Source organism: Zootoca vivipara, chromosome 16, assembly GCF_963506605.1.
Source record: "Zootoca vivipara chromosome 16, rZooViv1.1, whole genome shotgun sequence".
NCBI classification, from domain to species: domain Eukaryota; kingdom Metazoa; phylum Chordata; class Lepidosauria; order Squamata; family Lacertidae; genus Zootoca; species Zootoca vivipara.
In genome coordinates this window covers 20,484,313-20,497,358 of record NC_083291.1, presented here as the reverse complement: position 1 = coordinate 20,497,358, position 13,046 = coordinate 20,484,313, and the positions used below count along the sequence as shown (strand labels likewise).

General features: G+C 43.5%; 1 protein-coding gene across 1 annotated transcript in view; it reads right to left on the bottom strand.

Moving 5' to 3' along the window:
• The window catches only part of LOC118097792 (transient receptor potential cation channel subfamily V member 6-like), a 32,142-nt gene that overhangs the window by 14,375 nt on the left and 4,721 nt on the right, over positions 1–13,046 (bottom strand). The window contains exons 2-5 of the mRNA XM_035141029.2: positions 3,902–3,999; positions 2,898–3,020; positions 2,082–2,222; positions 236–334 (exon numbers count right to left, since the gene is read on the bottom strand). Coding sequence (XP_034996920.2) covers positions 236–334; positions 2,082–2,222; positions 2,898–3,020; positions 3,902–3,999 — 461 coding nt within the window. The remainder of the gene's footprint in view (positions 1–235; positions 335–2,081; positions 2,223–2,897; positions 3,021–3,901; positions 4,000–13,046) is intronic.

Genomic DNA, 13,046 nt, shown 5'->3' with positions numbered 1-13,046 from the left:
CGCTAATATCAGATTATTTAGTAAAGTGCAAGCTCTGCTCAGATGTGATCAGTAGATTTAAACCAATGGAAGTATTTGATTGGGTGGGTTTGCAGCAAGATGATATTTAATTAGATGTCTTCCACCTCAAATTTAAACTCATTGGCTTCTACCGTGATCAACCCAGGAAAAAAATGTTTGCCCCATTTTACTAAAAAGAATAAATTAATTCTCCTTCTGACTGCAGGTCTCTTACCTAGAGAATCTTGTGCCCTGATATCGGCTCCATTTTCAACCAAGAAGCTCACAATTTCCTCATTTCCAGTGCAGGCAGCAAAGGATAAAATATGCTCCCCTGAAGAGGAATACAAGGGACAAAACAGGATTAAAACAAGACCCAAATATTTGGAGGGGGAGGGGATATTTCTCTGAAGTTTGGTAATTAAGGCTACAACATGTGGTTGGCTCATAGGTTGAACCAGTGTTTGACAACCTAGTGCCCTCCAGATGTTTAGACTATAGTTCCCATCACCCTCAGGAGCACCTGATGGCTGGGGATGATGGGAGTTGGGGGGTCCAAAACATCTGGAAGGCACCAAGTTGGCAAAGCCTGGTTAGACTAATTATTTTTTCATCCATTAATCACCCCCCTGATTAATCACACAGAAGATACAGGTGGTTACAAAAGATGTAGGTGATGGCTGCCTTCTTAGAAGAGACATTCCTCCTTTTTTCATGCAGAGAATGCCTCTTCTAAGATTGTGCCTGCTGTGGGACATTCATGCATCTGTAATGGTTCTATCTACTGGTAGCACCATGAAGGGGGGAAATCCTTATCTCAACAAAGCAGATCACTGGAAGTGTGGGCTGGGGAGGTATTTCCTTCCAGGCTGAGATTTAAATAGTCGTGCCATTTGTAATTAGGGCTGGAAGAGAATTTTGCCTAGAACAAGTTGGTTTTTATGTCTGGGACAGTGTTGTCTTTCTTTCTTTCTTTCTTTCTTTCTTTCTTTCTTTCTTTCTTTCTTTCTTTCTTTCTTTCTTTCTTTCCTTTCCAATGCAACTGGTGCCATGGGTGTTTTGTCTCATCACTTGGTGACTTGTCCGTATAGATTGGGCCATGGGCGTACCCAGGATCAGAACTAGGGGGGGCACACCAGCCACGACCCCCACCCCCAGCCATGACATGGCCAGGATCCCCCCAGGAGGCGTGGTCAATGTGCACGTGCTGCAAAGGGGAGGGGACCGTTTCCAGCCGTTGCTGAGGCGGCCGCTTGCGCTTCTGCCTCGCCCGCTCCTTTACCGGCAGCGGTGACTAAAATGAGGCAGCAGCAGCGAAGCTGCCTCCGTAGAGGGAAACTTCAACCCACACTCCTTCAAGTCACAGCGAGCAAATGAAGTGCCGTGGAGCATTGTGGGGCAGCACTTTCTGTGCTGTGCTCGCTGTGACTTGAAGGAGTGTGGGCTGAAGTTAGCCCAGGTCCAGGTTTCCCTCGACGGAGGCAGCTTCGCTGCTTCTGTTGCTGTTTCACTTTAGCCGAGCAGGCCGAGGCAGAGCACAGCTGGTAGCGTCCCTGCCTGTTGTGCCGTGCTCTCCCTTTTTTGCTTCTGGGGGGGGCAGCTGCCCCCCTGCCCCACGCTGGGTTCACCCATGGATTGGACATTATTACAGCCATAGATGTTGCACCCAACATTACTAGGAAATATATTGCTTGTTGCTAAATGGCAACTCTAGATGTGAAGGGCAGAGCCTCCGTCTGAACTTGATTGGGATGCTGGTTTTGAACAGAGGCACCAAATTGTCCCCCACATTACAGAAGCCCGACTGACCTCCACTAGGAGTTGGGCATTCAGTGCTGCTGATCCCATGCCGTGGAACACTCTTCCAGGAGAGATTCAGCAGCCATCCTTGTTTTACTAGCAAACCGGAGGTTAAACTAATCCCTTTCCGGCCCTGGGAGGAGCGTGGGGTGTGTTCGCGCAACACACGGACGTGTCGAGACACACAGTTTGGAAAGCTCTGCTAAACCTTGTGGGGCACTACATTTCTACCAGCTACCAGAAGCAATCCCGTTCTCTGGAGCAGCTGATGCAAATCATACCAAAGTAGAAGAGGCTTTTGGGGTTGCGCCTGAAGAAGAGTCCTGTAGCTCGAGGAGTGGAGATGTGAGCCCCTTTCTTGACCAGACATTTCACAAGGTTTATATTTTGATTGATTGCTGCAATGTGGAGAGGTGTTTGTCCTGCAATTCACATTAAACAAACAAAGCAAACCTTCCATTAAACACTTGCACCAGGACATTCTCTGCACCGATCCTTTGGGGGGTGTTACTCTGTCGAATGCTAGCAGACTTGATAGCAACATTTTGTTTTTCGGAGCCATTAAAAAACAACAACAACACATGGGTGAGTTTCACCTAACCAGCCCCATCAACAGACGCCTTACTAAAGGAATTGCATTTGCGCAATGGGGCTTTCTCCCCTCTCCTCCTCCTGCATCCCCAAATTTGCTTGAGGAGTTAGGAGAACCCCTTAGATCAACATATGGGGTGGAGGAGAGAGGGGTTCCTTCCATCTGGCAAGCTGAAATGCCTGCATAAACAGAACAATTGGAAGTGCGCAACACTGAATTCCACCCCATGCTTCAGAGGATTTATTTAATGAGAAAAATAATGATGTACATCTTTTGAATCCTGTAGTTGGGATTTCCATCTCTCTCTAAAACCATTTCCGCTGCACTTCTTCTGCACTACACTTTATCAGCTATTGCAAAAGCAAACGGACAAACTTCCACTCATTGTCCTACATGCCTTTTGTCTGTTGTTATCCATTTCGCATTATGATACGAGTTTGCAAATATTATAACTGCTCATCTTTTTCTATGTGAATTGTAGTATATGCATTTTGACAGCAATTACCTTCATAGAGTTCTGACGTCATCTTTTCATTGATGAGTTCTGGAGCCAGCTCCAGGAGCACCTCTGCAGCTTCCGTGTTATCGTAGAGAGCAGCTATGTGCAGGGCTGTCTCCCCCACCGCTCCTGCACAGGACGAGGAAAACACAAAAGTCACCTAAGACTGAGCTGCACTTAGGGCCGAGCTAGACATGACAGCGACAGCTATGCAGTCCAGGTGCCTGACTTCTTCACATTTAAGTCCGTGGGTGGATGAAAAGTTCTGATTTTTATAGTGAAAGTGGGATGTGTGAGTGAGTGAGCAAAGTTACAAGCTCCCCTCCCCTCATTCCATTGTTTCAGACACTTTTCTCCCAACTCAAACACTGGTAGAGGTGGTCAGAAAGAAGAGTGCCTGTAAGTCAGGGATAGTCAATGTGGTGTTCATCAGATGTTGTTGGACTACAACTTCCATCATCCTTGCCCTTTTGGACTACAACTTCCATCATCCATGACCTTCGGCCATGCTTTCTGGAGCTGTAATCCAGTATCATTTGGAGGGCACCACATTGGCTAAGTCTCGTTTGTGACAGGGAGGGGACAAGGGATGGATTAGTTCCCCCTGCACAAATGCCCCCCCTTTGTTGTGAAAATTAGACTGTCTGACCCTCCCTTGGTGAACGTGGTGGCCATGTGACCAAAAAAGGGGGTGCTGCTTCCCCTATCCCTCTAGTTTGGCTTGTAATTACAAGTAAAGATAAAGAATGTTCCCAAGTGATATGGGGTATTTGAGAAGTGCCTCGCCTTAGGGCACCAGCCTAGATAGTACATACTAGGCTGTAGTGCCAATTCAATTGGACAGAACCAAAGCTAAAACATCGCAGGTGTTTGGACTAGATGACCCTCATGGTCCCTTCCAACTCTAAAATTATTTGATTCTGTGATAGGTCAAAGCAATTTATTTTACTGTGGCTCTTCAGTGGACCATGCACTCTTCAGTGGACCATGCACCGGTCTAGGTTAAGTACCTCTTTGCAAAACATCACAGGAACCATCTGAGATCAATTTCCTGATGAGCTGGACATTGTTCTCCTTGGCAGCCAGGAGGAGTGGAGTCTCCCAGATCCTGGAGGTGAGAGAGAAAGAAAGAAGAAGAAGAAACTATTCATATTTTGCTCCAGTGAGAACTTAGCTCTTGAAGTTCAAGATTACTTATTGGGGCTAACAGCATATGCTCTCTTCATGAGGATGGAAGGAAAGGGTGTGAAAGGGGAGGAATAATAATAATAATAATAATAATAATAATAATAATAATAATAAGTATGATCCTGTAGTGTTTGCAGAAATCCAGAATCTGACAAAAGAGAGGAGCAAAAAACAATAATCCATATGGCGAATGAAGATACTTATCAGCTTCTGCAGTATTTATCTGAGGCCACACAGGGGCAGTACAGAGGCAGAGGAAAGATGCAGATTCAACAGGGTTTTATGGCTGCAATTAGTCTTTTGCCACAAAAGCAGCAACGAAGCACTCTAGAAACTAGTAAAAGTATTATGGGGTTGGCTTTCATTGGCCTAGTTTGTCAATATAAAGAAAACCTCAAATGCACCTAACCGGGGTTGTTATGCTCCAAGAATCATTTTTTTCAGCAGTTGTGTGGTCAGTCACTGTGACATGCATTACAATTTAGCAGCTGCTTTATATAAGCAGCAACAGGGTGCCCTTTACCCCGACAGAATTAAAACTACTCTGCTATTGAACACACTTCCCCAGGCTTTCTTTTTCTGATTCCAAATGCAAGGAACAAAAGTCTTCATGAGTTTATGCAACTTGGGAGGAATTATACCAGCACGCCAGCCTCATGCCATGCAGTTCCACAAGCAGCAAGCACACGGCTATCAGGCAACTGGCTCTAACTAGCTTTAAAATCTCAGCAGAAGAGGGTCAAGGATTGTCAACAAGATCAAGACCTTTAAACCTGTGGAATGGCTATGGAGGGGGTTGGAGGAAGACCAGAAAACCCCCTGCCTCACCCCCCTACATGAGAGGGGGATCCGCCTTCCTGTAACAAGAACTACAAACCCTTTATTCATGCAGTGTTAAAGGTTTGCATACAAACAACAGGGGGGAAATAAGCAAACACAATCGGCATCCATTCCTAGGGGTTCCAGCATCCTGAGGAAACAGTGGTATCTCAGTTTTCAAACAGCTTAGTTCACAAACAACTTGGAACCCAAACGCTACAAAATCGGAAGTAGGTGTTTCAGTTTTCAAACTTTTTTCGGAAGCTGAACGTGCTCCGTTTTGAATCCCTTTGTAGCACTGGGCAAGTCATTGCTTGCAATCCTACGCATGCAACTTGGGAATAAGCCTATTTTTTTTGTAACTTAGCGGGAATTTCATAACTTGCCATTCTTAGCCATGGACACAATTTCAATAAACTCTTATTCCTTAGATTTGCCTTGACCATTAATTAAATGCTCTCTGTGAGTTTAAATGATGGCCAGGTAAATGCTTATATACACAGTCGGTGTTGTAGGAAGTAGTCCCAAAATTTCCCCCACAGAAAATTGCTGAGGGTCTTAAATATTTTTCAGCCTGTTGTAATAATTGAAATGCACTGTGCTAGATGCTGCATGATTTTTAATTGTTGTTGGGTTTGTTTGTTTTTACAGACATGCCACAAGACCACCTGAATGAAGCTCACAGATCACTGGTGGTCTGTGGACTACTGTTTGGGAAAGTCTGTTGAAGGCAATGCTTGAGTACTGGTGGATAGCTCAGTTGGTTAGACCATGGTGCTGGTAATGCCAAGGTCACAGGTTCAATTCCCTTATGGGACAGCTGCATATTCCTGCATTGCAGGGGGTTAGACTAGATGAGCCTCAGGGTCCCTCCCAACTCTACAGTTCTATGATCATCTATTTTTCTTCCAGTCAACAAAATAATGGCGGCAAAGAAAGCCACAAAAGTACAATTATTTTACAAAGCAAGAGAAAAGAGAAAAAAAAGTAAGTGATCCTCGTTTTCCCTTTCCCAAAAAAGTATTTGAAGGGTTTGTCGCAACAGAATGCTACAACAGTTGCTACAACAGTTTCTGCATCAGTATAGATAATAAAGCCAAGAAAACAACATAACTAGTGCTTGCTTTCCAGCAATAGTGTTGTAAAGGACAGTGACTGGGTTTGGATACAGGAAATTCACAGTTAAAAAGAAATATAGGAAAATCTTATCAGCCTGGGCCTTCTATGGCTTTAGAAAAGGTAAATTCCAAGTTTCATGATTTTCTGAATGTTGCAATGCAATTCATGGTTATTCAAACTTAGCAAAATATGCATTTAAGTACAATGTTTAGGGGAGGGGCATTTAAATATTATTTTGAGGGAAAATATACATTCCTACTATGTATTAAAATACATACCTGAGAGTACTTACAACAAAAATATTTGTTACATGTAAATTATGTTACATGAAACAAAGATAGAATCAACTACACTACGCCCCCATTTAGAGATAAACAAGAGTACAGTGGTGCCTCGCTAGATGAATGTCCTGTAAGATGAATTTTTCGCTTAACGAAGAGATTTTTCTAGCGGAGGTTGCCTCGCAAGACGAATTCGTTTTGTGAAAAATTCGTCTAGCGAATCGCGGTTTCCCATAGGAATGCACTGAAATTCAATTAATGTGTTCCTATGGGCAAAATAAGAATAATAAAAATTTAAATGGATTCCTATGGGATTCGCTAGATGAATTTTTCGTTATACGAATTGACCCGTTGAACGAATTAAATTCGTCTAGAGAGGCACCACTGTAATGGCCTTTTTACCCAGAAGCCCCCCACTTTGGCAATGGAACAAATGTGTGCATATGACAGAACAGAGAATTCGCTCATATTTGTTAATAACCTTATCCTGTGAATATCTGTCTGGAATATTTGCATCATCGTTGTCTAAAGGACTGCATTTGTTTATTGTTCGTTATTTCTACTCATCAATGCATTAAAATCCACACACCAACAAAACCTCTGATCTGGTTCTAAATTTATGCAAATCTGTTCCAACTTTATGATTTATTAATTTAGGAGGCTGGTATAAACATTTAAACAGATAATTGGTCTAACTCCAGAAGTATTTACTATTGCAGCTCGAATATTGTGTATTTAGGTTTTCCATTCTTTGTTGAATAAATAGACTGAGAGCCCACTGGGCAGGGTTTGTATCATTACTTGTGTCGTGCCACACCTTGTTTTGGGGTACATCACTAATAATAAGCATTTTTTAAATTTATTTTTAATACTGAGGAAATCACAGGGATTACTTGGATTACTGGAAAGTAGACAAGATACAACCCTGAAGGATCATAGTTCATAACCGATATCGTTGCCATCATATATTATTTTTAAGCAACTACTTGATGGGGTACAGTGAGGGAGTTGCGCCTCAGTTAAAATAACTAGAACCCCAAGTCAACAATGGAGTTAGAAGCTCTTCAGTTCATAACAGAACCAACATATAGTGGTACCTCGACTTACGAACGACTCAACAACCAAATTTTTTGACTTAGGAATGGGGCTAATGGCCGCGCGCTTACGAATGTCTCAACATCTGAAAGGAAACCGCGGCGATTTTATATAGGGATTTTTTGACTTACGAATTTTTAGATAGGGTTGCTTCGACTTACGAATTTCTCCGTTTCCAATGCATTCCTATGGGAAATCGCGTTTCCAATGGCGTTTTTCGTCTTACGAATTTTTCGACCTGCAAAGGTGCCTTCGGAACGGATTGAATTCGTAAGTCGAGGCACCACTGTACTAACTATTGGGATGTTCCACCTTAAAGTTTCCACATATACCGAGGGAAGACTTACTCTGCCTGTTCAAAAGCATCAGCTGGCTCCTTGTTGAGTTTCCTGGCACCTGACCAGACAAACTCTTTGGCACCGTCATATAAACAACTATAAACCAGGATTTTATTATACAATGTAACACTCTTCCTGGAATAATTAAAATCACTGTCTTGCAAATGCCAAAAGCCAAGTGAAACTAATCAGAAAAGCAAAAAACAAACTCTTGACATCATAGGCAAGCACTGCAGTTATGGCTCCCTAAGCCACACCTGCAACCTGAAAGTGGGGTAGCAGATGTGTTGCTAACATGAAGTCCACACCAGTTTCTTCCACCAAGAAAGCAAAAAAATAAATAAATTGCACTTTGCCAGTACAGAAAAGGGAAGGTCTAAGTTCCCCAAGGCTTGGAAGGCAGAACCTGGTGATGCACTATGGTTGGTTGGTTGGTTGGTTTACTTTAAGAGAGTTTTCAAGCATCTCTTTCTGTTCAGGAATAGGGAATCTGCATCCTCCCACATCATCCAGTGTATTTCTGTGCCCCTATAAATGGCAGCTCATGTTGTGAAGCAGGAGAACCAGCAACAAAGTTAAGTGCTGCTACTACACGTTTCGGAAGATAACTCAATGTGATGATGCCATCATCAGCAACAGCCCCATGTCTTGATATGTAGTTTGAAACCAGGTTATCTCCAACCTAGAGCTATTTGCAAAATGCTACATGAAACGGTTCCGGGCTCAGGTTTATTCTGGACAAATAAACCAGCAGGCAAGCCTCAGAGCAGACCCTTCTGCTTCAGTCTGGAATGAAAAGCCTAACTGGAGCAACATGATTCTGGTTGGAGAGTGTCCCTGGGAAAGAGGAGAGGAGAGGAATTTTTGCCAGTCAGCAAGGTGCTGGCCATCAAACAGGAACCCTTGTCAGTTTCTGTAATTAGTAACTCATCAGTACAATGACATTTATTTATTTCAGGTTTTATGGCCATGCTAATAATCATTGACCTATTTATTCACTTTCACGGTGCTTTTGAAATGCCTGCAGGATAAGCAGTCTCTGGGGACATTTGAGAAACCAGGGTTGTCCCTAAACTGCAAGTTTTGGCTGTTTAGATCTCCCATAAGGAAAACTGTGAGCCTCCAAGTTGCCTGCAGGTGGAAGATACCGTGACACACAGAACTTGTGATGATTCATTTTTGGGCTGAAACTCTTGTGATTGTTGGGTCTTCCTTAAAAGATGACATTCCATAGATGGGCTCTTGCCATTGAACCCAAGCAGTGGGCTTGGGGTTTGTCTCCCACAGATAAACCATGAGAGGTAAGCCTAGATTAAACCTTGGCTGAAGCTTGTCATTATTTGCCTGGAGTGTGATAAACCACAAACCTGGGTTCAGACGTATGCTTGACTTTTTATTTTCTCAGACATGGTGAGCTGGGCCTGTGTTTGTGAGTCTGTGCTGCACTTACCTTCCAAGTCCCGGACTGCAGAATCCGGGACCGGCAGCCGTGTGACACCGGAAGTTGCGTCAACATAACTTCCGCTGTCGCTTTGCCCTTCTATGGGCACCAAAAATGGCCGCCGCCGGCTTCAAAAGTAGCTTCTACGCACTTCCGGTCATGCGTAGATGCGACTTTTGAAGCCGGCGGCCGCCATTTTTTGTGCCCATAGAAGGGCAAATCAGAAAAAAATGGCCGCCGGCAGGAGAAAATAATGGAGAAAAACGGGAGACGAAGTGATACGGGGGACCACCGGGATAAGGTAAGTAAAAACGGGGGTTTCCCGCAGAAAACGGGGTACTTGGCAGCTATGGTGCTGCAGAAATACATGATGGTTGCCAGAATACGGCTAATTCCTCCCTCATTGTAAAATCAACTGCCTTTCGCCGGCACTGTTCTTCCAGACTCATTGGATTGGTTTACATGACACGCTAAGCCAAACCTTGGTTTAGCTGGGAGCAGCATGGCAGTGGAAAGGTCTGGAGAGGAGCAACGTGGTTGCAAGCTCCTCTCCACATGTCCACACTCTCGCGCAAGTCATGTGAACCAGGCACATGCCTTTCACACGGGAGAGAGTAGCTGGGAGGAACAATAAATACATCTTTAAGTATATGTGCTGCCGAAGCGAGCACGGAACAATAAATACATCTTGAAAACTGAAGGTGAAAGAGGTCAGTCTTGGCACAGGAGATCACTTAGAACAGGAACTGATGAACCTGTGGCTCTCCAGAACTTGTTGGGATTCCCAAGCTTCCACTGGCCGTACTGGTTGGTGCTGATGGAAGTCAGGAACCCAGGTTCGCGGTTTCACTCACCTAGGCAAGCCATCAGTTGCAAAGCACAGAACAGACCCTTGGTTACAGCTTGCTTTGTCAGAATAGAGAGTTAAGCCATGGGGTCAGGTCTGGACGACAAACTATGCCAAACAACAGCTTAGCACAGCACAGCAACAAGACCTCCAGGGAGGAACAAAGCAGCCATGATCTCCTCTCTGGGTATCCCACACACCTGCATGCTAAGCAGGGGTTTGGCCTAGTGTTACGTGTGAACCGAACCAGGTAATTCATGATTGCAATATTCTCATGTCCATAGCTCTTGTCCACTGAGCAATGTAATTTACTTTCCCCAGCTTTCACAGACAAAGGCTACCACAAAATAAATACCTACTGTGCATTACTAAGAGCAGTCACCACTTTTTATCCACTTCTAATTAACAATGGGAGATAAACTGTATTCATCAGCTTACAGATGAAAGGTTCTCCCTATCCTTTTGTAAATCACCAGGCTGAACCTGCTCTAAAGCATAAAACAGTTGGTTTTGTGCTTACAAAAATCACAGGGATCTTTATTTTAATTGCTTTGTAAACTCTTCAAATGGAAAAAAAAGATATGGGTGAGACTAAAGAGAACCAACCACACCCCAAATCCTTGTAAAGTAACACAAATATGTGGCATTGCCAAAATACGCAACTGAGCATAAGACTTTGAGGAGCGCAATGATTTTTTTATTGCCACGTGTATGGAATTGACTGCTCTTGGCTTTGTTAGGGTGCTTATTCCGAACTCACAACCATGCAACCCACATTCCAGCCCACACTGTATAAATTTAATTTAATAGTTTCACGTCTTTAGTCTGGTAAACTCTGTACAGTGATAGCAAATGGCAGGTTAGATGTGGGTTGCAGGGCAACTTTGAGATGGCTAGGGGAAGATGACAGGGCTGCATTTAGGCACCCACAGCCTTTTCTTAAATGATTTAGAGGAAAGTCTAATGGACCCAGATGGTCATCTCCCAAAAAGAGGTACCACAAAGACCCCTCTTTTGCTATATGTGGACAATGCGGCCATCCTCTCTCGTTCCAGACCTGGCTTGAAACACCAATGAATGAAGTTCTCGGATTACTGTTCTGTAAATGGGTTATCCATCAGCTATGAGAAATCAAACATTTTGGTCTTTGAGAAAAGATATTCTCCTTGTAAATGGCCACAATATAGAGCTGACTAAATGCTTCCAGTACCTAGGGCTGTAGTTTCACAACACAAAGTCCTGGAATTGCCACTGACAATCTGTCAGAAGGCGGAGATGAGCAAACTTGCTATACCCTTTTCACAAAAGGTGGACACTATGTTCCATCAGCCATAAAGGTCTTTAACATGAAATCTATTTCCCAACTCCTTCATGCTTCAGACGTCTGGTACAATGGTCTGTTTCCTAAGTTAGATGGGTTCCAGGCTAAGTTCCTTCGGTCCCTACTTCAGGTCCCAAACTGTTAATTCTATTGTTGGAAACAGATGAATGCCCACTTTCCACCAAAGTGTGATGGGCTGCCTTGAAACACTGGCTAAAGATCTCGGTATTGGGCCTGGGGAAGGGATTACTTTTTCATTTAGCCAATGAGGAGTCTATCAGCTCATGGTCGAAAACCATGGCCCGAAAAGCCTCCTCGGTTGGTCTTTCACCATCCTTTTTACATCATCTGGGCTGCAATATTTCCCTTAAATCCCTGAGGCAGAGTTTATGGGATATTTCATACAGCAATATTCACTCTAGATCTTATGCAACCTGTGGACCATTTGTATCTAGCCATGATTTTCAGTTACCATCATATTTCATGAATCTGTCTGTACCTAACTACCGCCGATTGTTCACCAATGCCAGACTAAATGTATTTCCATCAGAAGTACTAAACAGCAGACTGTCTGGTATACCCTATCAGAACTGGCTCTGCTTATGCTCTCAGGGTCTTGACTCTATGAAGCATATCCTACTACACTGTGAGCAGTTCAAACAAGCCAGGGATCAATTAATTAAACCCCTATTGGTAAACTTAACTGGAAAATCTGAAACCTTCTACCTTAAGTACCTCCTTGGAGATATGTCAAATTATACTACCCTGGCCGTGGCTAGGTTCCTCTCAAAAGTAATAAGAAACAGAAATCTACAAAACATAGTGACTGCCTTGGAATCCTTTCCCTGTATTTCTGTTTTATTTTGCTTTTGAAAATGTTTTTGTGGTTCTTTGGACTGAAATAAAGAATGTATGTATGTAGAGTACTTACATCATAGGCTTCAATACTACGGTACAACTCAAGCGCAAAACACAGAGAACACAATAACCTCCTTGCTGGTTCAAACTACTTCAGTCCTGTATCCTGTCTCTGGCAGAAGACAATTCTAGGCACATCTGGGGAAACAGATACCCAAGATGCTGTTAACACTCTCTCCTCCCCTGGCACTCATGTTGATTGGGAATGGTCTTCAGATTTCTCTCTAGAGTGATTGAGATGAAGTAATTTTTCTAAGGAGTACATTTCACTTTCTTGCAATATCTCCATTGCTATACCAGTCTTGGCTTTTGAGTCAATATAGGCAATATGGACAGCTACTGGGGGTGGCGTTAAGTTCAGGTTCTAAAATAACTTAGCTGAAATCTTTGTGTTAAGAACATTCACTCAACACGGCATAAAATAAGTCATCAAGGTGCTTTTAGTGTCACTTGTGAACAGGACCAGACCAAGCCATTTTTATCCCTAAAGAGGAGTTTACTCAAAATGGCACTCCGAGCTCTCAGTAACTCAAGAGAGTGCAATATAACGGGCAGTTCTCTTGCACATGCCTCATGGAAATGAGCACAGACTGTGCAAGAGAATGGCCTAGTAATGAGCCCAACCTATTTATCTCCAACTCAACTGCTCTTAATAACACCCAAAACCCGACACAGCCACCTCAGCTTGCCTCATGATGAGGCTGCCTTTGCCTTTTGAAAATGCCCTTAAGAAATGCATTCTTAGCATTGCAAGCAAAAATACTCTCACAGGAAGGCCAAGGCTGTTC